This window comes from Lithobates pipiens, unplaced genomic scaffold (assembly GCF_037356315.1).
Source record: "Lithobates pipiens isolate NorthernLeopardFrog02 unplaced genomic scaffold, aLitPip1_a1.2 Scaffold_16, whole genome shotgun sequence".
NCBI classification, from domain to species: domain Eukaryota; kingdom Metazoa; phylum Chordata; class Amphibia; order Anura; family Ranidae; genus Lithobates; species Lithobates pipiens.
In genome coordinates this window covers 452181119-452208941 of record NW_027507748.1, presented here as the reverse complement: position 1 = coordinate 452208941, position 27823 = coordinate 452181119, and the positions used below count along the sequence as shown (strand labels likewise).

Here is a 27823-nt window from a genome sequence, read left to right as displayed (position 1 = left end):
TGAAAAGCTGTAAACACATGGTGTAATGCATTTTGTGATCATGGCTCAGTAAACACTGACACAGCCCAGCCACCCCTCCCCCTCTGTGAAGGAAAACTCACAGTACACTTCCCTAGCTGTGGAAAACAGCACTGGAACTTCTGGCTCTCCAGGTTTTATTGCCCCATAGCCCCGACCCCCTGTGAGGTCATCACCGACTGACAGAAAACACAGGGGAGATGGCCGGCGCACCTCCTAGAAAGCAGGAAAGGAAAGCACGATACTACAGCAACACCACAGCCTAAAATGGTAAGCTCTTTAAGCCTTAGTATGCCTGCATGGCTCCTGCACATAGAGCGTCCAGTGTGATAAAAGGAACTACCTTTATTGTTCTGGACCTTCCGATCCCAGGAGAGGCTTGAACCTGGGTGGGTAGGTTCGGTAGGGGGGGTGTAGTCTAATCCACGAGCATGGTGGCCTGGGGTCCGACCAAAAAAAAGGAACAAGGGCAGGGGAGGAGGGGCTCCCTTTTATCAGCTAAGAGAAGGTGGTACTGAGAGACTGGAGGAAGGGGTTAACCCATTGTGTGCTGGCGTGAGGCTGGCCAGGAAAAAAGGTTTAGTGTTTAAGTGGTTAAACTTCCCTCACCTACACACAGAAGTATCTAAGAAGAAAAGTTACTTTGTTTACTTATCCAAGATTTTGTAATAAAACTTGGCAGGCTGCCTGGATTTTTTTTCAGCTGCGAGAACTCTCCGCACTTGTTAGAAAAAATCTTGACATGCTGTTTTGACGGGAAGGGAAAAGAATCACGATTTTAATTCTTAACGATTAATCGTGCACCTTTTCTTTGACCTTTATAATGGGTATCAATTGAACTTTAGTGTAAAAATATACCTAAAAATTTTCCTTAAATCACTTATAAAACCAGGCACTGCCCTAAAAACATAAAAAAAAAAAAATCACAGGAAGTCATATATGGTCAAGATGTTCAAAATTAGTCCAACTGTGGGTTGAGCAACAGTAACGATCACTAACAGACCCAACAAAAGTGGTACCTTGAGACTATCTGTAGCCCAAGAGATCCTTAACCACTACAATACAGGGCACTTTCACCCCCTTCCTTCCCAGCCCAATTTTCAGCTTTCAGCGCTCTAGCGCTTTCAGTGACAATTGCGCGGTCATGCTACACTGTACCCAAATGAAATTGTTATCATTTTGTTCGCACAAATAGAGCTTTATTTTGGTGTTATTTATTCACAACTCCGTTTTTTTTTTTTTTTGCGATATAAGCGCAAAAAAAGCGGAAATTTGGAAAAAAAACAATATTTTCTTTTTTCTATTTAACAAAAAATCAAATAAAATCAAATTTTGTCATAAATTTAAGCCAAAATGTATTCTGCTACATGTTTTTGGTAAAAAAAATTCCGTTAAGTGTATAATAATTGGTTTGTGTGATCACGGACATATGTACGCAAATGATCATGTACATATGTGTGCAGGTGATCACGTACATATGTGTGCAGATAATCATTGGGACATGTGATTTTAGTGGGACATATGTGGGGGACATGTTTTTATTATTAGGGACATGTGTTTTTATTATTTGGGGACATGTATGTTTTGGGGACATGTGTGTTTTGGGGACATATGTGGGGACTGTGTTTGTACTGTGTGGTGTGTTGTGTGTTTACACTACACTGATGATCAGTGAGTAAAAAGCTGTAAAAAGCAGCCCATACTTACTGATCATCAGCCGGCTGCAGCGTTCTGCTCTCCTCTCCTCAGCGGTGACTTCCGTGTGAGGAGAGGAGAGCCGATTGCCTAGCAACCGGCTGTTTACATCACATGACGGCCGTGATTGGACACGGCCATCATGTGATCAGGAGGGCCAATCACAGAGCCCTCCTGCCGATCTGAGATGTGCCGTGTCCGGGTGACACGAGCACATCGGGATCGCGCCGTTGCGCGGGAACGCGCGCGCGCGATCCCGCTACTCCTGAAGGACGTTCCTGAACGTCCTATCAGGAGTAGACGGCTCCCACCCGGCCGTATATATGCATTGGCCGGGTGGGAAGTGGTTAAGGTTTGAATGGGATATCGGATGAGGCCAAACCCATGCCTGATAGGAAAAAGGTGGAAGGAACCAAACAAAAAGCTGCTCAACCCACCAAAAATGGGTGGAACAAACAACAAATTCACATTTAGGAAAAAACCCAGCCTGATGTGGCCAACAAGTAATGAGACCAAGTCCCTAGTAGAAACAGGTACCAGACAAGGAACCAAAGAAAAACGTCCATGTGAAAGGAAGACAAGCTAGTCGAAGTAGGAAGACCTTAAGCCGATACTAACCGGACCCCATAAGGGTCAAGAAATAGGAAACTCCATGTGTAGAGACACTGTTCGGACAGACAACAACCTCACCAAGCAGGATTTACCCTAAACCCTAATTAATTAAAAACAACAACCTACAAAGGTTGTAAAATGGACTTCTGAGTCCGATAGAGAGCCCAGGATTCCATCCCCTGAAACCAACATGACTGAAGGGATAAGGTGGATGAAAACACCCCCAACAAGGGTAGGCAAGAGTTGGAAGTTAGAACTTAATTATAAACTGGTAAGGTGCATTGCTACCATGATGAAGCTGAGGTTGAAGCTAAACACCTTCTCATCAGTAAGCAATAGGAACCTCTGGGGGTCCACTAGGCAGCAGGCCTAAAAGGGATCTTGCTAAAACAAAGCAGTAACATTGATGGAATAAGAAGCAGTAGTCTTCTCAGTACAAGTCCTGAGACAATGCCAATGGCTCTGGGCCTTGAAATCGCTCCTCGGCTAACTTCTTCCCAGAACGGGGTCTGGAAATGTCCAATGGTAACTTCCAGGCTAGCCTTGCCACATAAAATCTTTCAGGGTTCGCATACAGTACCCCAAAGCTAGGCTGGGAAAACGGCAATCCAGATGGTGGCCATGTAGAGACCACCAGATCAAGCAGTGATGTAGCAAGGAATCGTGATAAAAAAGTAGAATAAAAATCAAAGAAAGAAGCTAGCAAAATGGTTATACCTTTACCAGCAGAGCAGAAGAAAATAGGTTTACCCTCCTAGGATACTGCCATGTTTCCCCAAAAATAAGCCTGGGTCTTATATTAATTTTGTCAGCCAAAAACACACTAGGGCTTATTTTCGGGGTAGGGCTTGCCATGCAAAATGCCAGAATCCCCTCTATCACAGGATCCCATAATGCAAAAGGTGTGCATTTCTGCAATGCAACCGTGCAAATACCTTCTTCCACGGCCTGTCTGACCTGTCTTCCACCGCTCCAAGCACTCCGGGGGGGGGGGGGGCAGATCCCCGCTGACACCCGGGAGAAGAGGAGAGCAGCAGAGATCAGCTGAGCCTTCTCGGCACTTCCATGTCACGCCCGAGCTGTCTTTCCTGCTCTGAGGAATGCAGAAAGGGGGGCCAGGATTCCCTGCTGAGAGAAGAGGAGATCAGCTGAGCGAAAGTAACCGATACATATCACAGAAACGCACACCCTCCACAACATATACTAGTGCAGGAGAGTGGACTGTAGCATTGCACAACCAACCTAAATTAGGGCTTATTTTTGGGGTAGGGCTAATATTACAGCCCTCCCCAAAAATCACAGTAGGTCTTATTTTCAGGGAAACACGGTAGCAAAAAAGAGAGACATGTTGGGTAGAGGAGGGGACGGTTATGGTCACCCTCCTGTAGGTGGCAGCATAACTTTAAATTACTTTGTGTATCCATAAATGGACAAGAAATCATTTTTATTTTTTAGCTTTTGCCCAGACGTACTATTTCAATTTTTGTTTGAGACCATTAATCCCTAGGGTTATCTTATAATTATTATAAATTCAATCTATACAAGTAAATCACAACAAATGCCCAATTATGCCTATAGTAATAAATTACCTAAAAATCCAAATCTGGTTGCCAATAGCCTATTCACATTTCAAACTATCCATGAATAATAAATAATGCACCTACTATCTGGTGGTGGAGGAACTCCTTTCTCTGGGTGCACTTGCTACATACTTGGAGGGTGTTTTGTACAGAGTCACCTAAACTGACTGAAGCCTCATCTTCTTGTCTCTCTCCCCTTTTTTTGGACTGTTCACGCTTTTGATTAGTTTATTTTTTTGGACTGTTCACGCTTTTAATTAGTTTATGTTTTTACTTGTACTTGTGGCTATATCAATTTTGTTTTTGCACACAGGATAAATTATGTTATGATGTTAATGGTATCATTTTGCACTATATGAGTTCTAGCGCAGCTTTCTTTTTGAATTATTGTATATTGTGTGCATCTCACATTAAGTTGCAGCAAGAATTTATAATCCTTTAGTGACAGAATGTCAATCTAAAATAATAACAAAACCTTAAAGTAGTGAACTCTGATTTGATTGCAATGTCCACATGAATTACAATGCCTTGCAAAGGTAGTATTCACCCCCCCCCCCCCTGGCATTTTTAGTGTTTTGTTGCCTCACAACCTGGAAGTAACATGGATTGTTTGAGAATTTGCATAATTTAATTTACAGAACATGCCCACAACTTTGAAAATGTTTTTTTTTTTTTTTTTTATTGTGAAGCAAACAACAAATAGGACAAAATAACAGAAAAAGTCAAAAAGTCAACGTGCATAACTATTTACCCCACTAAAGTCCATACTTTGTAGAGCCACCTTTTGCAGCTATCACAGTTCCAAGTCCCTTTGGATAAGTCTCTATGAGCTTGCCACATCTTACCACTGTAATTTTTGCCCATTTCTCCTTGCAAACCTTCTTCAGCTCCTTCAAGTTGGATGGTGCTTGCTTGTGAATAGCAATCTTTAAGTCTGACCACAGATTTTCTATTGGATTGAGGTCTGGGCTTTGACTAGGCCATTCCAACGCATTTACATGTTTCCCCTTAAACCACTCAAGTGTTGCTTTAGCAGTGTGTTCAGGGTCATTGTCCTGCTGGAAGGAGAACCTCCATCCTAGCCTCAAATCATACACAGAGTGGTACAGGTTTTGCTCAAGAATATCCCTGTATTTAGCACCATCCATCTTTCCCTCAACTCTGACTGGTTTCCCAGTCTGGACTGCTGAAAAACATCCCCACAGCATAATACTGCCACCACCATGTTTCACTGTGGTGTTCTTTAAGTGACGTGATGTGTTGGGTTTGTGCCAGACATATCGTTTTCTTTGATGGCCAAAAAGTTAAATTTTAGTCTCATCAGACCAGAGCACCTTCCTCCATACATTTTGGGAGTCTGTCACATGCTTTTTCGCAAACTCAAAACGTGCCATTTTGTTTTTTGCTGAAAGTAATGGCTTTCTTCTGGCCACTCTTCCATAAAGCCCAACTCTATGGAGCATACGGCTTATTGTCGTCCTATGTACAGATACTCCAGTCTCTGCTGTGGAACGCTGCAGCTCCTCCAGGGTTACCTTAGGTCTCTGTGCTGCCTCTCTGATTAATGCCCTCCTTGCCCGGTCCGTGAGTTTTGGTGTGCGGCCGTCTCTTGGCAGGTTTGCTGTTGAGCCATGTTCTTTTCATTTGGTTATGGTAGATTTGATGGTGCTCCTAGGGATCATCAAAGATTTGGATATTTTTTTATAACCTAATCCTGACTTGTATCTCTCAACAACATTGTCCCCTACTTGTTTGGAGAGTTCCTTGGTCTTCATTGCAGTGTTTGGTTAGTGGTGCCCCTTGCTTAGGTGTTGCAGCCTCTGGGGCCTTTCAAAAAGGTGTGTATATGTAATGGCAGATCATTTGACACTTAGATTACACACAGGTGGACATCATTACACTAATTATGTGACTTCTGAAGGTAATTGGTTGCACCAGAGCTTTTTATGGGCTTTATAAAGAAGGGGTAAATACACACACACATACCAATTATCAGTTTTTTATTTCTGAAAAATAGTTTTATAATTTTACTTCACCAACTTAGACTATTGTGTTCTGATCCATCACATATAATTCAGATTAAAAAAACATTGAACTAAAGGCTGTGATGTAACAAAATAGGTAAAAAGCCAAGGGGTTGAATACTTTTGCAAGGCACTATAAAAAAGTCTTGATCACCATTTTAAGATAATTTGATGATTTTAAAATAATATTTACAATTTGGGTACTTTTTTTTTACAACATTTGTATTGGGCTACTGCATGAGTACAAGAAGGGCAAGGAATCGACAAATTATTATTTGACAAAGGAAATTCCCATACATTTTTGGAGGAGACAGAAAAGGAGATGAGTCTAGCAACTTATGCAGATTAACATGAGTAAATGCAAAGTTGATACAAAGCTTTATTCATCAATCATTTACATATTTTGAACCTAGGCAACATAAAGTAGCTCAACCATAGCGGCTCAATGCATGTAAACGTTTTTTTTGAATCAGAGCAAAACAAATAGGTGAAGTGCTGACCTCTAGTGGTATATATTATAATCCCATATATTAGCTTACTATGCATTAATTTCCAGCAAATTATGCAAATACGCGTTCACTCAAGCCAAATGTTGCCATTTGCTAAAGATAGTCATATGTTGCAAGATCAGGCAGGACTTTTTCCCCTGCTAGAGCAGATTGGATTATGCTTCTTTGTTTTTTTTTTTACCTTCCTCTGGATCGCCTGTGGGTATAATATTGTGTATATAGGATTGTATAATAAGTTTTCCCTCCTATTGGTTGAACAGGGTGGACTTATGTATTTTTTCAACTAGACTAACTATGTAACTATGCATAACTGTCCAGTCACTAAATTCCCCAAAATCTTCTGGCCAGTGGCCCATAGATATGACATTTCCAGCAATCCAGCCAGATTGGGCAATGATCATTTCATATCATCCTAAAAGATTTATAAATAACTGCGAGCACTGAATAATATGCTGTAATGCTAGTTAACATGTAATAACTTTGGACATTTCCAGAAGATAAAGAGGTATAGGTTCAAGGCACAGGTCTCCTTGTGACCTGTTGTGTCACCTGATCTTGAACAATGGCATGTCTCTGAAATAAGCTAGTGCAGTGAAATTATTAATATATCCAAGAATTCAATAATATATGACACTTAAACTTAATTTACTGTAGGCAGGTCAGACAAATATACTGTGCACTGGAAGGGCACTTGGAATTGCACTGCAAAGGCAAGTTCTGAAATGAGGGGAAGCTGCTGGTTTCTATCGTCCAATCATGTACAAACAAAAATGCTGTTTTTTTTATTTTCCGTGTTTGTGATTGAATATTCTTTGTAAAGTAAACTTTTGGTATACTTGCCTTCAGTAAATCAACCCCAATGTTACTATGGGTTGCTGCACTTGGCATACATTCACTGCACTCTGCACTAAAATTAAGCAACACATTACTAGATCTGTCCACCCACAGGCTAAACAATATATCCTTCCATCTAGCACAGGGGTCTCCAAACTTTCTAAACAAGGGGATGATTTACTGTTCTTCAGACTTTAGGGGGCTGGACTGTGGCCATTGGGAGTAAAAAAGGTGCCGTCAGCATGAAAAAAAGGCCTTCTTTGGTGTCAGTGGGAGGGATTGTGCCCCATTATTGGTGTCATTGGGAGGATTCGTGCCACATCATTGGTGTCATTGGGAGGAATTGTGCCCCACTGTTGGTGTCATTTGGAGGAATTGTGTCCCTTCAGTAGTGTTAGTGGGGAGGAAAGTATGCCCCATTGTTGGTATCAGTGGATGAAATAGTGCCCCAAGGGCCGCATAAAAGCAAACAAAGGGCTGCATCTGGCCCTGGGCTGCAGTTTGGAGACCACTGGAAAATGTGTGTCATTATAACTGGCAACTATACTCAGGTTACAAAAACATCAAAAAAAATGTACATGCTGACTGGCTGCAAGGGACATCACCACCAATGTTACTTTCACTTATCACTACATATCTTAAATAATGAAAACAAACTTTAGTTTTGTTTTTTTAAATTAAGACTTCACTGATCAGCCATAACTTTATGACCATTGGCAGGTTAAGTGAATAACACTGACCATCTCATTGCAATGGCATCTGAATACTGGTGGGATATATCGAGCAACCCCTAAACATGCTGTCCCTGAAGGTAATGTGTTGAAAGCATTAAAAAATGGGGATCACAGTTTGTTGTTAGGAAACAGCCAAAAGTACCTACAATGGGCACTTGAGCATCAGAAGTGGACCACAAAACAATAGAAGAAGGTAGCCTGTTCTGATGAATCACATTTTCTTTTACATAATGTGGATGGCTGGGTGCGTGTGCACAATTTAGCTGAAGAAGAGATGGCACCAGGATGTAGTATGGGAAGAAGGCATGAAAGCGAAGGCAGTGTGATGCTTTGGGCAATGTTCTGCTGGGACACCTTGGGTCCTTTCATTCATGTGAATGTTACTTGACATGTACCACCTACCTAAACATTGTTGGTGACCAATTACACACCGTCATACAAATGGTATTCCCTTATGGCAGTGGCCTCTTTCACCAGGATAATGTGCCCTGTCAAACTTCAAAAATGGTTCAAGAATGGTTTGAGGAACACAACAACAAATTTAAGGTGTTGACTTGGCTTCCAAATTCTGCAGATCTCAATCTAATCAAGCATTGGTGGAATGTGTTGGAAAAACAAGTCTGATCCATGGAGGCCCCACCTCAAGCAGCAAATGATCTGCTACTGATGGTTTGGTGCCAGATACCACAGCATACCTTCAGAGGTCTAGTGGCACCAATGACTCCACAGGGAAGGGGGAACCTACTCAATATTAGGTGGGTGTTCATAAAGTTACAGCAGATCATTGTAAATTACTTCAATGAATAAAAAGTGTGTGGATTTTAAATGCATCCGTGAGTGTTTCTAACTTATCCAGTATTAGAAGGGAGCAAAAAAACAACCATACAATTTCCATGCTGACAAGTAACGCCTAGTACATACTGTATGACACCATGTAGAAGTCAATGTTACTAATGAGTAAAGACTCTGCAAAGTACTTCTTATTATCAACGTTGATTCAACATTTCACATACACTCTTCGCAAACTTTCTTACAAATACTACAATGTAGTGTACTACACTACATTGCATAATTTCAGTACAACAATCTGAACTAGAGGGACGCCTTGCACAGCTCATGATTTGAGGTCACTATTCATTCTGCTGAGGAATTTGTGACACAAGCAAAAAACAAATATCAGGACGGAAGTGTTATCATAATGGGGGATTTTATTTATTCAGACATAGACTGGGTGGAGGGAACCACACATTTGTCTAAGCCCCGCCAGTTCCTAAATGTCTTGCAGGACAATTTAATGGGTCAGATGGTAGACGCACCAACTAGATATAAAGTGTTACTAGATCTACTGGTTACCAACAATACAGACCTGATTACGGATTTCAAAAGAGCCAACTTCCCTAAACTATGAACCTTGCTAGAAGGTATAAATTGGGATAAAATCTTAGGAACAAAGAACATGGAGGAGAGATGGGTTCGCTTTAAGAGCATATTAAATAAGGTAATTTAGCCAGTGCATCCCATTGGGTAATCAATTTAAAAGAGCAAACAAAGGTCCTGGATGGCTTAACTCCAATGTAAAAATGCATATAAAAGCAAAAGAGAAGGCCTTCAAAAAATACAGGGTTGAAGGATCATCATCAGCATTCAGACTTTATAAAGAATGCAACAAGAAATGTAAGAGTGCAATTAGGATGGCTAAGATAGAACATGAAAGACACATAGCGGAGGAGAGCAAAAAAAAATTCCAAGAAATTCTTTAAGTATGTACACAGTAAAAAAGAGAGGACAGACCATATTGGCCTCATAAAGAATGAGGATGGACATCTAGTTAATAAAGGATGGGCAGATGGCGGAGGTATTGAATGTATTCTTCTTCTCAGTCTTCGCAAGGGAATCGGGGGCTTCAGTAACCAAAACTGCAGTGTTTATCTTTGTGACACATCACAGGAAGCACCCTCATGGCTAATAGAGGACAGAATTAGACCTGGGAAACTTAACATTAATAAATCACTGGGACTGGATGGCTTGCACCCAAGGGTACTAAGGGAACTCAGGCAAGTAATTGCCAGACCATCGTTCCTAATTTTTACTGACAGTCTACTGACTGAAATGGTGCCAGCAGATTGGAGAAAAGCCAATGTAGCACCAATATTTAAAAAGGGCCCAAAATACATCACTGGGAATTACAGACCAGTTAGCCTAACATCAATAGTATGCAAGCTCTTGGAGGGGATGATAAAGGACTATATATAAGATTTTAGTCATGAAAACTGTATCATTAGCAGTAATCAGCATGAATTCATGAAGAATCATTATTGCCAAACCATCTAGATAAAGGAAGGCCCGTAGATGTGGTGTATCTGGATTTTGCAAAAGCATTTGACACAGTTCCCCATAATTTTTTACTGTACAAAATAAGGTCCGTTGGCATGGACCATAGGTTGAGTACATGGTTTGAAACCTGGCTACAAGGGTGTTCAGAGGGTGGTGATAAATGGGGAATATGTGGAATGGTCAGGGGTGGGTAGTAAAATGTAATACTGACATATAATCACACACATAGGTTGGACTTGATGGACTTGTGTCTTTTTTCAACTTCACCTACTTTGTAACTATAATATATGGAGAAAAAAAGGCATACGCACAGGAAACTCACAAATGTTTAGGTGTGCCGTGCCAATGTATGGAAGGACTATCTCGATACCATAAGTAAAATTAAAATTTTATTACATAACAGAGAAAAAAATACAAATAAACGTATAAATATTAAAAGTTACAGAGCCTAGAAGATGCTTTATAACATTCATGTAGGTATACAACCATAGTACAGGAGCGTCTCCAATTCTTTGTTTTTCTTTTCCCCCTCCCCCCTTTCCCTTTCCTTCCTTCCCCCTCCCCCCCATCCCTCCCCACATCCCCCTTTTTCCCCTACTCCCCCACTTCCCCTTTCCCCCCCTCCCTTCCATTTGCCTTCTCTTTCTTCTCCTTTCCCCTTCTCCCTCCCCCTTTCTTTTTCCCGCTTTGGATTCCATTGACTGGTCTCTCGATAGCTTAGTTTGAAGCTAAAAGTAGCGCCCCCTAAAAAATATATTGCTCTACTGTTAAGTGAACAAACAATTATTGCATGTTTTGTTATGAAATAGCTCTATCGCTCTCTAGATCATGTGGATCTTTTATTGGTGAGATCACCGCTATCATTATTCATATCTGTATAAGTACTGTATGTTATGTTTGTAATAATCCTTGTATGTACTATTGAGTATAATTTGTCTCAACAGGGAGTTGTGGCCTGCGGACATGACCCTCTGAGAATGCATCAGCAATGGGAGTTTTAACTCCCTTTCGCAGACATGCGCCGCTCCATCAGAGTGGGTCCCTCCCTTTCCCCTCCCTCGGGATGGTGGGAGGGGCCCACCTGTTGCCTTGCCATCTACGGTTTACTCCGATGATCGGCTTAGGCTGTTGCGCAGTCAGGTCCTGACACATGCACATTAGGAGCGGCGGTCCCGGTGACTTCATCGCCCGGCGCCGGGCGTATGACGCGCCGGGATGGAGGTTAAAAAAGCGCCATGTCAGACAGCCCGCTCACAGCGCTGGCTTTATGTCTGACACGGACGCACTTTTTCTGGGCAGAGACAACCTACAGGTAATGGGGAGTTGTACCCAACGGACCCATGTTATATATTTTTACATACACATACATTTTTCCTCTATACCTGAGGCCAGTAAGTTCCAATAACCACTTTCCCTGCTCCTAGGAATTGCATCATTGAACCGCCTATATACACATCTTGTGTAGGCAATTATTGTTACACCATGTGGCATTTCTAATTTTCCAAACTCATTCACCACGTGGATTTAAGGTCCTTATATTTATGGCCGGGTAGGTTGTATTCTTTACTATTTTTATGTATTGCTGGCATCCCAGTTGGGGCTTCTTAAATTTATATTGTTGTGCCCGCTTAGGCAGGCACATCATGCCCCCCCCCTTTTTTCACTTTTTATTTTTGGTACAGCTTGCTCTGCCTTAACAATTTTTTGAACCTCCCGTGTCCGCCCCCAGGGTGGTTAGCCTAGCTGATAGCTGGGCGCCACCCCAGCTGTGCGTATCTTGTGGGGTCCTTGATTGGTAAGCCCCACCTCTCTGCTTGTGAATGTTTGAGAAAAACTCCCTGTAACCAATATATGATTATTATGCTTCCTGTATTGTACTTCCTATTTTAACTGGAAATTATTGTTTACCCAAAATAGATATGTCCCAAACATCTCCTGAAGAAGCGACCAATGTTCACGAAACTAGTTGAGAGAAAATAACACCGTTATTAATTTTGGGCATAAATTTCCGCTTTGGAGCACTGGCTTCTCCTGTACAACAAAGAATTGGAGACGCTCCTGTACTATGGTTGTATACCTACATCAGGCATGTCCAAAGTCCGGCCCGCGGTCCGGTTTTGAACGGCCCGCCTGGTTATTTAAACATCTATATCTTTTGTGGCCCCCAGCGATCTCCCAGTGCCGGGGCCACAAAAGATATATAGTCCAGCTGCGTCGGAGGGAGGAGGCGGGACGAGTGCCGTGCACACAGGAGGAGAATTTCCTGTTTACACGGCAGCCTCTGTAATAGGAAGTCCCGTCTCTGCCATTGGACAACTGTGCTGTCCATCAAAGGAGGCGGGACTTTCTCTTAAAAAGGCCGTTGTGTAAACAGGATATTCTCCTGTAAGATGTCTTTGGCTCTCGTCCTGCCCTCCATGGCTGCACTGATGGTAATGGTGGCTGCATTCCTGGCAATTGCAATTGTGGAGCTGTATTCCTGGCAATGGTGAGTGAATTCCTAGCAATGGTGGCTGCATTCCTGGCAATGGCGGGTGAAATTCCTGGCAATGGTGGGTGAAATTACCAGCAATGGTGGCTGCATTCCTGGCAATGGTGCCTGCATTCCTGGCAATGGTGGGTGAAATTCCTGGCAATAGTGGGTGAAATTCCCAGCAATGGTGGCTGCATTCCTGGCAATGGTGGGTGAAATTCCCGGCAATGGTGGCTGCATTCCTGGCAATGGTGGCAGCATTCCCGGCAATGGTGGCAGCATTCCCGGCAATGGTGAGTGAATTCCTGGCAATGGTGGCTGCATTCCTGGCACTGGTGGGTGCATTCCTGGCAATGGTGGCAGCATTCCCGGCAATCGTGGCAGCATTCCCGGCAATGGTAGCTGCATTGCCAGCAATGGTGGCAGCCTTCCTAGCAATGGTGGCAGCATTCCCGGCAATGGTGAGTGAATTCCTGGCAATGGCGGGTGAATACCTGGCAATGGTGGCTGCATTCCTGGCAATGGTGGGTGCATTCCTGGCAATGGTGGCAGCATTCCCGGCAATCGTGGCAGCCTTCCCGGAAATGGTGGCAGCATTCCCGGCAATGGTGGGTGAATCCCTGGAAACGGCGGGTGAATCCCTGGCAATGGCGGGTGAATCCCTGGCAATGGCGGGTGCATCCCTGGCAATGGTGGGTGCATTCCTGGCAATGGTGGGTGCATTCCTGGCAATGGTGGCAGCATTCCCGGCAATGGTGGCAGCATTCCCGGCAATAATGGCAGCATTCCCGACAATGGTGGCAGCATTCCCAGCAATGGTGGCAGCATTCCTGGCAATGGTGGGTGCATTCCTGGCAATGGTGGGTGCATTCCTGGCAATGGTGGGTGCATTGCTGGCAATGGTGAGTGCATTTCTGGCAATGGTGGGTGCATTCCTGGCAATGGTGGCAGCATTCCCGGCAATGGTGGCTGCATTCCTGGCAATGGTGAGTGAATTCCTGGCAATGGTGAGTGAATTCCTGGCAATGATGGGTGCATTCCTGGCAATGGTGACAGCATTCCCGGCAATGGTGGCTGCATTCCTGGCAATAGTGGCTGCATTCCTGGCAATGGCGACTGAATTCCTGGCAATGGTGGGTGCATTCCTGGCAATGGTGGGTGCATTCCTGGCAATGGTAAGTGCATTCCTGGCAATGGTGAGTGCATTCCTGGCAATGGTGGGTGCATTGCTGGCAATGGTGAGTGCATTCCTGGCAATGGTGAGTGCATTCCTGGCAATGATGGGTGAATCCCTGGCAATGGTGGGTGCATTCCTAGTAATGGTGGGCGCTGCATTCCTAGCAATGGTAGGTCTGCAGATGGACACTGACCCTTATTTTGCTTCACAGTTCTTTATTTAAAATTTTACGTTTTTTTTTCCCGAAGCTTCCCTCTTAAAGTGAAGGTGCGTGTTATACACCAATAAATACGGTGTATCCAAATAATACACTTGAGTTCAAATATTCACCACACACAGCCACAAAGGCAAGAGAATTATTGTGGGGAAGTGTATTAGTGCTCGGACGAACACACTTAGACCGAATTTTAATGGTTTAAAGAATGTCAGGCAAAATGGTCGGACCTACATGAATGTTATAAAGCATCTTCTAGGCTCTGTAACTTTTAATATTTATACGTTTATTTGTATTTTTTTCTCTGTTATGTAATAAAAATTAAAATTTTACTTATGATATCGAGATAGTCCTTCCATACATTGGCACGGCACACCTAAACGTTTGGGAGTTTCCTGTGCATATGCTTTTTTTTCTCCAAATTTTCTGCATAATAAGGATGAGGATACCTACCCCTAACATTTGATACATATCCTATTAAGATAAGCACCTAAACACAACTATCATAACTATAATATATGTAAGATATGTAAGCATCATCATAAATTAACAGCTGTAGTAAAAATACTAAATTGCAAAACGTATATAGTGAATAAAATATGTACTTTGACATGTGAACAAGTAGCCTCATCGCTTGAACAGACACCTCCTGATCTTTGTCCAAAGTCATTGATATAATGCGTTCCTAGGAGATAAACATAAACAAAGACTACATATATACAGTAATTTTTTAATCCAGACATACAAAAAATGTAAATGTTGTGCTGGTAGAGAACAAGTAAGGCTTCTGAAAATTAAGAAATGAAACATAACGGAGGAAACAAAATCTGCTCTTTCTGCTTTACTAGTAGGATCTGGGGCTCTTTCCCTTTATGGGCAAATACTAGATACACTATGTAAGACAAGGGGGATAAAAAAGCAAGATCAATACAGAAAAAGAAAACAAAGTTTGACTGCTCTTTGCAGTGATGAAGGATTAAAACACATACAGTATGTCAAACACAAGGCCCATGGGCGAATACGGCCTGCAAGGCCTTGTCATGTCCCCCCCCCCCCCAAACCCTGCACTCTGTACATAATGCACTCCTGAACCCTGCACTCTGCTTAGCTCACCCTCACACCCTGCACTGTGAACATAGCGTACCCCTGAACTCTGCATGCACTCCGGAACTGCTCTCTGTACACAGCGCAACCTTGAACCTTGCAATCTGTACATAATTCATTCCTGAATTCTGCAATCTGTACATAGCGTACTACTGAACTCTTTAGGTACAATAATCCTGAACCCTGCATTCTGTACGTAATTCACTCCTGAACTATGTACTCTATACGTAGTGTACCCCAGATACAACCGGCCCTTTGAGGGCAACCATACTGCTGATGAGGCCCACGATGAAATTGAATTTGACACCCCTGGGTTAGAACCTGTTAGGTTTTCAATGCTAAGACATTTACTTTCAGTTCCTGTAAAAAGGTACATGAGGGATCAAAGAGACAGGTAGGGATGAGAAATCTCTTGAACCTGAGACACCATCCAACACATTTGATGTTAGAGGAGTTGGAAAGATTCAAAACTTCTATGAAGTTTTAATGCAGTCTGAACCTTTCTGTCCAACTGACTCCCATTTCTTGCCTTGGTCAAAAAACAATTAGGAGGAAATCTCCCCAACAAAGTCACACACAGAAATAAAAGTATCTTGTGCTGTCAATGTTTGCATTGTCATGTTTACATTGTGGAATACAAACCAAAATTGGTATTTCTAGTTTTGGATAGCCTAGGGAAGGCGAGAGCTTTTGTCAGGATTCTACAACTGTCTATATCTCCAATACTGAGATTTCAACTCACTTTCTTCTCTGGAGACACAGAAGGAAGTGAGAGGCAATGTCCCCAAAGGGGAGAAAGTCCCACATTTGACAGCTGTTAAAAAAACAGCAGTCCCATTTGGCAGATCATCCAGTTTACTCCTATTTCTGGTGACACTTGTAAGCTTTTACATTTCCATTTACTTTATATTCCAGTGACAATGATTATCAGTACTGAAATCAGAGTGAATCTCCTAAATGAAAACACAAAGAGCAAGAAGAGCCACGTAGAAATTGTAATTATTCCCCATTCTACCCATGCTTAGGAAAAAAATAATCTTGTAGCCATATACTACTTTAAACACAACATAAATAACTTACCTTAAACCTTGCTGTGAAAAGATCCATTTTGGTAACAAGATCTTTTTTCTCATAAAATCCCTGCAGAGCAATAAGACTTTTCAAGCGTACATCTGGAATCTAAAAGTAACCATGAAAATAAAAAATAAGAGAGGGAATATCTAATGAAAGACAGCACAAATAAACACGAATCCTTCATGTGACATAGAAAACAGAATAATTGTACATGAAAAATCTATAGACCCATATTTGCTTTCTATGTAACATGAGCAGCATGTTATTCACACTATAATCATGCTATAGTTACCCACCTCTGGTGTAATGCAAAAAATAATATAAAAAATCCATCATAAAATCTACAGTATGTATGTATACCCATTGCTGCCACCATTACTGACTTTAACCTCTGTCATCCGGCAAACATTTATAAGCACACATTGAATGCCTAAGGCCTTGATTCAGCAAGCTGCAAAGGTGCAAATGTGGCACTTAAAGCTGTGTATTCAGCATACAGCTAAATATGTGAAATGTACTTATATGAGTAATTTTACCTTCCAAAGGCTTTGCGTGTATGTCCATCTACGCCTGAGATTTAAACAGCTCTGCCAAACAGCACAGCCCTGTTTGGAAGGGTAGAAGACCTATTTTTTCTCTGCTGCAGTTAAGTAACACTTACAGGCCTCCTCCCCAACACCCAGCCTGTAACTGAACAGTGAAAGGAGAAGCAGACAATGATGAATTCATTTATCTATCACTCTGTGTTCTCCTCCTATTAGCTTGCTTCTTTTTAGCACATTATTACTGACACATAACTGATTATTTCTTGATCTGAAATATCTGAAATAATTCCTAGAGTTCTGCCTTAATATATAATTACATGAGCTTAAGTGTCAGTATCTGAATTTGTCCTGGTATCAGTCCACTGCAGTTCCTGTATAACACAGCTGGACTGTGAGATGAAAAAGCAGCAGAAGGAGCCTATCAGTTTATGATGTTGGTTTATGTATGCTTTTAGAATGACAAAGCAGAGCAAGAGAGAGATAACCTCATCACTGCGCTGCTCTCCATTCACTATCCAGTCACAGGCTGGGATGGGTCCAGGAAGACCTGGGATCAAAGGAAATGCTGATGCTAATCAAGCTAAGGACATCTCATGGCAGAAAACAAGTGCTGTCGGGAAATATTTGTATTAAAGTGGTTAAAAAAAAAAAAAAATCAGACATTAAAAATATTAGTAAAACATATTCCTCTATATTATGTACTTGTCTCTATTAAGAATACAAAGTATTATTTCTGTCTGCTGCTTTGTTCCTTTGCTATCAGCATGAGCCTCTATTAAGTTTTCCTGACACCAATAGAAAACGGTGAGGGATCTCCAGCAGATTGACAGCCTCAGCTCTGTTCCTGTGTGCTGTGTGGAGGGGGGGTGTGGATCTTCCCTCCAATCAGATGTCAGATCTCTCCTCCTTGAGCTCTGTAGCGTGTAACTTCAGCTCTCAGTCCCCTTTTTTCAGAAACTCTAAAGCCTTGTACACACGGTCTGAGAATCCGTCGGAATGTGTCCTATCAGACCGTGTTGTCGGATAATCCGACTATGTGTGGTATGCATCGGACTGATTCCGTCGGAATATCCATCGGACCCAATTTTCCAACTTGTTGGAAATATTTTCCAACCAACTGGTTCGATTGGACATACTCCGATCATGTGTAGAGAATTTTGATCGGACAAAGTGCCACGCATGCTCAGATCAAATTCCTACATCAAAGCTATTGGCTACTAGCCTGAATGTAGTCCCATCGTAACGAAATTACGTCATCACGTTCTGAATGATCGGATTTTTCCACAACTTCGTCCGACCGGGTGTATGCAACAGTTTCGGACAAGATCCGACGGACAAAATCCGACGGATTTGGTTGTCGAAATCTCCGACCGTGTGTACAGGGGCTTAGACAAACTTTAAAAAAATTCAGCACGTTGAACAGATGTAGAGAAGAGATCACAGCAGATAAACAGGTACAACTTGTGAGGAAGGATTTGTTTTATCTCTGTGTATCACCTGAGGCCAGTCACTGGGTAAATGTGGGGGTTTACAACCATTTAAGGTGAAAATTGCAGCAAAGGCTGGTCTTGTTTTTATCTTTTAATGAGCGATTTACATTTATCCAACAAAAAATTTAAAAACGTTTTACTCAGACATTTGCTCACAGCAGCAAAAGCTTGTATTCCTGCACAATATAAAAGTACAAGTCCCCCGACATTAGCTCATTTGAAGGGGAGGATTGAGGCGATCCAGTGAATGGAAAGCCCCACTGTGATTTTTAGGAAAAGGGAGGACAAATACTGGAAGAACTGGACTTCATATTTCTATTATAAAGATCAGCACCCCCCCATTGCCTTTCAGCCATGACTTGTCCTTTTGGAAGAGTCTAGTTTCTTTGATCTTATCAATGGCATCATTTGAGAGGGAGAAAGTTCCTTTCATCTGACCTTTTCCTCCCGGTTCCTGCCCCCCCCCCTCCCCCCTCCTCTTTTTTTTCTCTGGTTTTCCCTCCCCTAATTACATAGTTACATAGTAGGTGAGGTTGAAAAAAGACAAAAGTCCAACCTATGTATGTAATTATATGTCAGCATTCCATGGTATATCCCTGTATGTTACGGTAGTTCAGGTGCTTATCTAATAGTTTTTTGAAACTATCGATGCCCCCCTACTGAGACCAGCACCTGTGGAAGGGAATTTCATATCCTTGCAGCTTTTACATTAACCACTTAAGGACCAGGCCTCTTTTTCGGACTTGGTGTTTCCATGTTTAAAACAGTTTTTTTGCTAGAAAATTACTTAGAACCCCCAAACATTTTATATTGTTTTTTTTCTAACACCCTAGAGAATAAAATGTCGGTCATTGAAATACTTTTTTTCACACCGTATTTGCGCAGCGGTCTTAGAAGCGCACTTTTTTGGGAAAAAATTCACTTTTTTGAATAAAAAAATAAGACAACAGTAAAATTAGCCCAATTTTTTTTTATACTGTGAAAGATAATGGTATGCCGAGTAAATTGATACCCAACATGTCACGCTTCAAAATTGCGCCCGCTCGTGGAATGGCGTCAAACTTTTAGCCTCAAAAATCTCCATAAGCGACATTTAAAAAATTCTACAGGTTGCATTTTTTGCATTACAGAGGAGGTCTAGGGCTAGAATTATTGCTCTCGCTCTACCGATCGCGGTGATACCTCACATGTGTGGTTTGACCACCGTTTTCATATGCGGGCGCTACTCACGTATGCGCTCGCTTCTGTGCGCAAGCTCGTCGTAACGAGGTGTTTTAAAAAAAAATATATTTTTTTTCTTATTTATTTTAATTTATTTTATTTATTTTTACACTTTTTAAAAAAATAAAATAAAATGGATCACTTTTATTCCTATTACAAGGAATGTAAACATCCCTTGTAATAGAAAAAAGCATGACAGGTCCTCTTAAATATGAGATCTGGGGTCAAAAGGTCCTCAGATCTCATATTTGGGCTAAAATGCAACAAAAAAAAAAAAAAAAAAGAAAATCTGACATTTAAAAAAAAAAAATACCTTTAAGAGGTATGGGCGGAAGTGACGTTTTGACGTCGCTTCTGCCCTCCTATGGTATAGAGACGAGTGGGGGCCATCTTAGCCTCACTTGTCTCTATGCCCAGCAGACGGAAGGACCCGATCGCCTCCACCGCTACCGACGGCTCCGGTAAGCGGCGGAAGGTGCGGGAGGGCGGCGGGAGGGGGTGGCACCTCTCCCGCCGCCGATAGCGGTGATCTCGCGGCGAATCCGCCGCGGAGACCACCGTTATCGTACAGCCGACCGCCGCCTGAAGAGATGGATATCTCGGTTGTGGCAGCAGCTGCTGCCGTTACCGAGCTATCCCTCTTAAAAAAATGGACGTACATCGTCGTGCGGCGGTCGGCAAGTGGTTAAAGAACCCTCTATGTACTTTGAGGTTAAACCTCTTTTCTTCTAATTTTAATGAGTGGTCATGTGTCTTGTTAAACTCCCTTCTGCAGAAACTTTTTATCCCTATTGTGGGGTCACCAGTATGGTATTTGTAAATTGAAATCATATCCCCTCTCAAGCATCTCTTCTCCAGAGAGAATAAGTTCAGTGCTCACAAGCTTTCTTCATGACTGTCTTCCAGACCCTTTATTGGCTTTGTTGACCTTCTTTGTACTCACTCCATTTCCAGCACATCCTTCCTGAGGACTGGTGCCCAGAACTGGACAGCATACTCCAGGTACAGCCGAACCAGTCTTGTAGAGTGGGAGAATTATTGCTTTATCCCTGGAGTTAATCTCTTTTTTAATGCATGCCAATATTCTGTTTGCTTTGTTAGCAGCAAATTGGCATTGCATGCCATTGCTGAGCCTATCATGTACTAGGACCCCCAGGTCCTTTTCCATCTAGATTTCCCCAGAGGTTCACCCCCAGTGTATATATTGCATTCATATTTTTGCCACCCAAATGCATTATTTTAAAATTTTCTACATTAAACCTAATTTGTCATGTAGTTGCCCACCCCATTAATTTGTTTAGATCCTCTTGCAAGGTTTCCACATCCTGTAGAGAAGTTATTGTCCTGCTTAGCTTAGTATTATCCGCAAATACAGAGATTGAACTGTTTACCCCATCCTCCAGGTCATTTATGAACAAATAAACAGGATTGCTCCCAGCACAGAACCCTGTGGGACCCCACTACCCACCCCTGACCATTCAGAGTATTCCCCATTTATCATCACCCTCTGAATGCCCTTGTAGCCAGTTTTCAATCCGTGTACTCACCCTATGGTCCATGCCAACGGACCTTATTTTGTACAGGAAATGTTTATGGGGAACTGTCAAATGCTTTTGCAAAATCCACATACACCACATCTACGGGCCTTCCATTATCTAGATGGCAACTCACCTCCTCATAGAAGGTTAATAGATTGGTTCCCTAAGCACCCTCGGGTGCAAGCCATCCTGTCCCAGTGATTTATTAATGTTCATTTCTCAAATCTAATTCTAATTCTGTTCTCTCTTAGCCATGAGGGTGCTTCCTGTGATGTGTCACGAGAATAATCCCTGCAGTTTCTCTTTTGCTTTTATATGCATTTTTACATTGGAATTTTGTTTGCTCTTTTAAATTGAGTACCCAATGGGATACACTGGCTAATGCCCTTATTTAATATGCTTTTAAAGCGAACCCATCTCTCCTCCCTGTTTTTTGTTTCTAAGATTTTATCATAATTTATATCTTCTAGCAAGGCTCATAGTTTAGGGAAGTTGGGTCTTTTGAAATTCAGTGTCTTTGTATTTCCCTTATGTTTCCTATTTGTGTGATTTATACTGAAGCCAATTGACCTGTGATCACTATTTTCTAAACTGCCCCGTATTTCCACATCCATGATTAGGTCTGTATTGTTGGTAATCAGTAGGTCTAGTAACGCTTTATTTCTAGTTGGTGCATCTACCATCTGACCCATTAAATTGTCCTGCAAGACATTTAGGAACTGGCGAGCTTTAGACAAATGCGTGGTTCCCGCCGTCCAGTCTATGTCTGAATAATTAAGAAACCCCATTATGATAACACTTCCCATCCTTGCTGCTAATCCAAATTGTGATAGGAGGTCCGCCTCCCCCCTCCTCCCTCAGGTCAGGGGGCCTATAGCATACGCCCAGTATTATTTTCCCCTTAGCTTCATCTCTTCGGAGCTCTACCCATAAGGATTCCACCTCCTCCGTAGCTCTCTTAGTGATGTCATCTCCCACATTTTTCTTTTACCCTCTCTATCCCTGCAATAAAGGGTATAACTTTGAATGGTTGCCAGCCAATCATGAGAGCTGTTGAACCAAGTCTCTGAAATTCCCATAAAATCCAATTCATCCTCATACAACAGTATCTCTTGTTCACCCATCTTATCTGCCAGGTTCCAGGCATTGGTGAACATGCCACGTAGTTTAGACCGGTCGCATACTATCCTCTTACTGGGTGTTCTGAGATTGCAACTAGGACTCGTTACTATACTTACCTTGGGTTTATGTGCTTTAGTCAACCTACCACTATTGCCCCAATACTACCCTCTGGACTATATTCCGTGCTGAATAGTTCTACCTCAGGACCCGTCGCCTAGTTTAAAAACCCCTCTAACTTTTTGGCCATCTTTACTCCCAGCAGATCTGCACCCTCATCATTTAGGTGCAGTCTGTCCCTGCTATAGTACTGGTGACTGACTGAGAAGTTGGCCCAGTCCTCCAGGAATCCAAACCCCTCCTTACTACACCAGCTCTTCAGCCACTTGTTTACTTCTCTAATCTCCCTCTGCCTTTCTGGTGTGGCTCGATGTACCGGTAGTAATCCTGATAATTCTACTTCAGAGGTCCTTTTTCTTAATTTAGCTCCCAAGTCCCTAAAATCGTTCTTTAGAACACTCCATCTGCCTCTGACTTTGTCATTGGTGCCAACATACACCATGACAGCCGGGTCTTCCCCAGCCCCTCCCAGTAATCTATCCACCAGATCCGTGATGTGCCGAACCCCAGCACCTGGTAGACCGCATATAGTTTGGCTCTTCGGGTCTTTGTCAAAGATTGCCCTCTCTGTCCTTCTAAGAATAGAGTCCCTACCACCAGAGACTGTCTATTCTTTCCCTTCACCCCCCCCCCCCACTCTCACTGGAGGAGTTCTTCCTCTGGCAGCTAGGAGAGTCCCTCAGCTCCAGCAGTGCTGGTCCCTGACTGGTTTCACCAATGTCACTCAATGGAGCATACTTATTGGGATGCTCCAGCCCAGGATCGACCTCCCTGGCACTTCCCCCCTATCCTTCCTGACTGTCACCCATCTACTCTTTTCTGGTGCCTGCCGGGTAAGTCACCGGCTCTCCTTAAGTATGGAGGGTCTTCTCAGTGCTTCAGTTCTTCTTTCTTTTAACAATTACACATTTCTGTTACTCTTTCTGTAACATACCTGTTGTAAAGATTACTTTCCTGCATAAAACACCTCGGAATTTAACTTTTATTGCTGAATGCCAACAGCCTATGGACCTCATAAGCAATTCCTGCATGGGCCATTTCAACCGCCCTTTTTCATGTGTGTTTTCTGTTGTCAGTTGTGTTGTATGTTGCCTATTTGGTCATTATTATCACACGATTTTTTCCTATTATGTGCTGAATTGCTGAATTGCCTGAACACTGAATAAAGAATAAATAAAAATATTCCTCTGAAAAAAGGTGTGGCCACTCAAGTATACCCTAGTATGAAAGAGTTGTGTGTATGTGTTGTGACCTGCTGAAATTCATTCAGGAATGAAAATGTAATATAGGGTCTAGCAATAGCCATCAGCTTAATTCTTTTCACCCTTACCTTATCATACAGCATCCACCCAATATACTTCAAGTAGCTATCATTCAAATAGGTTGGAGGGTACATTTTCATCCATATTCCCAGTTCTTCTATGCACATAGCCCTAACATCTGGAACCACGTCTCTAAATTAACAATAAAACTTTCAGTTTATAATTTATTGCTTTTTTTTTTACTTTAAATCAGAAACTCAATAGCATAAATACCAAGTTGTCATGACTACAGCATAAACCAAAAACTCAGAGATGAATTTCATTTATATCAATTCTGATTGAGGGTGTTGTTAAAATGGGTGATACATTAGGTTCAAATCGTCATGTAAAAAAACAGTAGTTTGTTTGGCTTCTAAAAAAAATGTAATTTTATTATAACTGCTACATACAATGTACTTAAATTATTTGGACACAACGCCAGAAATAAAGAATAAAGTGCACTAGCGTATGTGTCAGCATCAGTCTGTGACTGAACACAGTGATGGTTCATTGGTGTATGAGATGCAAGCAACCAGCACAGCATGTCACTACTGACCACAGCTTACTTTGGTTTGTTTTTAGTCTTTTTTCATTTTAACACAACAAAAAAAGAACAAAACAGCAGTAGTCTTAACTATACATTTAATAAAATGCAAGTTTCCTCAAATGTTATGGTTATCTCCTGTTATTACAAGTTTGGTGAGTGACAATTCGCGATTTTCAGCCTTGTGCTTTTCAGTTCGTTACTTCTCTTCGGTTTGTGCTTGTGGGTTCGTATCTGTCCTCAGTTCGTGTAGTCATTTCGCATCTGGTTTTCAGTGCGTATTTTTAGATTACATATTTGATTTTCAGTGCGTTGTTGTCCACTCGTTTCTCATTTTCAGTGCGTTCTGTTCGTTCTGACCAAGTCCTGTCCATGAACAGGGCGAGGAGGATTGGACAAAGAATTGTTTGCTCCAGCGTGACCAATTTTCTCATATGCCTTTGTTGCGGGAGATCCGTGAGAATAATCCCGATGATTTCAAGAATTATCTCGGGATGATGGACCCCGTTTTTCACCGTCTGTTGGCTTTGCTGTCCCCTTATATTACGAAGCAGGACACCTGCATGCAGCAAGCCATCACTAACGAGCAGAGGCTAGTCGCCACCTTGCGGTACTTGGTGACGTGGAGAAGTCTGCAGGACATTAAGTTCTCGACAGGCATCTCCCCCCAGGCTCTGTGAATCATTATTCCAGAGACCTGTTCTGCCATCATTCAGGTCCTGCAGAAGGACTATATTAGGGTAAGTTTTATCCTTTAACATCACATTATATGTTTTTAAATAAATGTATTTTTAAAATAAATTTGTATTTAAAAATGAAAAATATTTCCTTTGATTTACTGCTTGTGTTTCTTTTAGCTGTCTCCTAGGTTCTCCAAATGGCTTTTTTTATTTGGACGTTTTCTTCAAAAGTTCCAACGTAATTTCTTTGATACATGAGGTGACAATCTCTTCTTCAGCTAACTATTATTTATGTTGTGGATCTGCTACACACACACACACACACCTTCTTTTTGTTATTAAATGTATGTAATGCATTAATGATAATAATATTCATCATTTTCAGCACCCTGAAATAATTTTTTAGAGTGACGATAATGGCCTGATTTATGCAAATTATAAAGCTCTGTGGGTGTTATTTACTAAAGGAAAATCCCCTTTGCAGTACAAGGGCACTGCAAAAGTGCACTTGAAAGTGCACTGAAACTGCACATGTAGTGGAAAGTGGATTTGCTATGCTATATGCTCTGCTATATTGCTATATGCTATATGTTATGTGTTATGTTCAATATGCTATTGAGCATTGAAAGAAGGAGCCACACATTGTTGAGTAGAAACATTTTTACTCTGTGCACATTCACATGTGCATTTAGAAAAGGGTTTTTGAACAAACCAACATTTTTTTTTGTGACAGTAGAAACATCCTTTTTTGTGGTAAACAGGAATGTTTTTCAAAACATAAAACAATACACAACTTAAGCCAAATTTTTAAGATACACACAAATTGAGAGTCAAAATGGGGAATTCCCTCCTGATCCCATGCCTAAGGTCAACATGTGCTAACTCCCATCATGGGGGATCAATGGACGTATTTCGGGGGGACGAATGTGCTATCTCCATTATGATCGCTAGTTTTACCAGACCAAGCGCTTCCGTCTCGTACTTGATTCAGAGCATGCGTGGAATTTTGGGCGTCGGAATTATGTACACACGCTCAGATTTTGTCAGAAAATTTGAGATCCAGCTCTCAAATTTTTGTTGTCGGAAATTTCGAAACTTCGACAAAAAATGGAGCCTACACACAGTCGGAATTTCTGACAACAAGCTCCCACCGAACATTTGTTGTCGGAAAATACGATCGTGTGTACGCAGTATTAGGCCTTTTTTTTGTACGTCAGTTTTTCTGCACGCGTTCTGCAAGGGCACAAAAAAAACAATTGTTCTCTCTGTGCCCTGTTCACACCACAATACTGGTATCATGTTTAGATTTTTTCTAAACATGCACATCCACATGTATGCAGTTTTCTTTGTCGAAAAAAAAATTATGGGACACCAACACTGTGGTGTGGACAAGGAACATAACTGACATGAAAACTATCAACATGCATATAAACTCACTGAAACATGCATGAAAACTGATGTAAACTGATGCCTCTGCAAATGAAATCTGCATGGTTTTCCCATCAGTTTTCATGCACGTATAGTGTGAACGAGCCCTTACTGTTCTATATCCCACATAAATATGTTTGAAAAATTTGTGCTGCTCACTTACCGATAACGTTGCAAAACAGTTCCTTTAAATAATGCATCCATCATGTCTTCAACTTCTTGATGCTTTTGTTGCAGCTAAGAAAAAGGAAACAAAACATTTAGAAGAAAAAGGAAGAGAAATGTGAGGAAGAAAAGGGAAAAAAGGAAGAATGAAATTGTTCCTCCAAGATGAAAATAAAAAAAAAATCACAAGATACACAGCAATACAGAAATACAGAAAGCAACTATAATGTGAAAGTAAGAGAACTCATGCTCTACTCTGTGTTTGAAAACAACGTGAAATCAAAAATACAAATAATAAATATAAAAGATGGTGATGCTGCCTAAGCGTAGCTAAACAATAAATAATGTTCAAAAGCATAAAGCTTCCATTCGATGTAGTGTCCCCACATACATAAAGCATAATAATCGCAATATATGAAAAGGCACTTAGAACTATGCCTTTCTTGACACATTTTTGCACTGAACTTTAATTTACCTTGCATTTAATTCATTTTAAAGTCACCTTTTGTATTTTTATTTGGCACTTTCACATATGCTGCATATTCCTCATTGGATTGTTTTATAATATATCCTTATGGTGACCACTTATAAAAATGAATTATCACTTGTTATATTCCTGTTATATTATTCTGCCTGCTTATTCATTATAGTATGTGAGCACTTCATTGTATATTTTATATCGATTTAGCGCCTTTCCCTATATTGCGATTATAATACAGAAATACAGTATGGCAATAATAACTGAGCACAGAATTAGGTCACATGGTAGCCAACCTTCTTCCTTTTCTTGTCTAGTTGTTCAAGTGTTGGGTTGGTCCTCTTCATTGAAACGCGTTTCTTCTCCACCATGTACAGCCTCTCAGAATTATCTTTACTAATATCCAGATTTAGAATAACTTTTATCAGCGCAGTCAGCAACTTAACAGCTGAATAGAATTAGAAAAAATGAAACTGAATCACTGCAAGTAGTAAAATATTTAACCTGAATAAAATAAATTAACCTCAATAATGAAAAAAACGCTACAAATACATGAAAAAAAACAGTATACAATATCTAGTTAAAAGAGGGAAACATACTAACTGGACCTTGAGGAAAACAAACAGGAAAGAAGAGGTAAAATTGTATACTAGCAACATACAGTATACTGTATATCTCCAGATGGAAAGACATACACTTTTTTAACGTTAAGGATCATATCAACTAGTCTAGCGGGCGCCAAACATCGCTGTAAACACACTTTAATTCTAAGAGGGACCAGGAGCGACTCTTTAAAGAAAACAATCATTCTT

General features: G+C 41.4%; 1 protein-coding gene and 1 long non-coding RNA gene across 5 annotated transcripts in view; one reads left to right on the top strand and one right to left on the bottom strand.

Moving 5' to 3' along the window:
• Positions 1–27823, bottom strand: part of LOC143983296 (cohesin subunit SA-2-like) — a 155058-nt gene that overhangs the window by 96514 nt on the left and 30721 nt on the right. For all 4 annotated transcript variants that reach the window (XM_077482810.1, XM_077482811.1, XM_077482812.1 and 1 more), the window contains 5 exons: positions 27308–27459; positions 26532–26605; positions 23746–23869; positions 16389–16487; positions 14810–14889 (listed from right to left, as the gene is read on the bottom strand). In XM_077482810.1, coding sequence (XP_077338936.1) covers positions 14810–14889; positions 16389–16487; positions 23746–23869; positions 26532–26605; positions 27308–27459 — 529 coding nt within the window. The remainder of the gene's footprint in view (positions 1–14809; positions 14890–16388; positions 16488–23745; positions 23870–26531; positions 26606–27307; positions 27460–27823) is intronic.
• Positions 122–27314, top strand: LOC143983298 (uncharacterized). Its single transcript, XR_013274590.1, has 3 exons — positions 122–288; positions 25118–25199; positions 26606–27314. It is a non-coding gene; the product is annotated as an uncharacterized LOC143983298 (long non-coding RNA).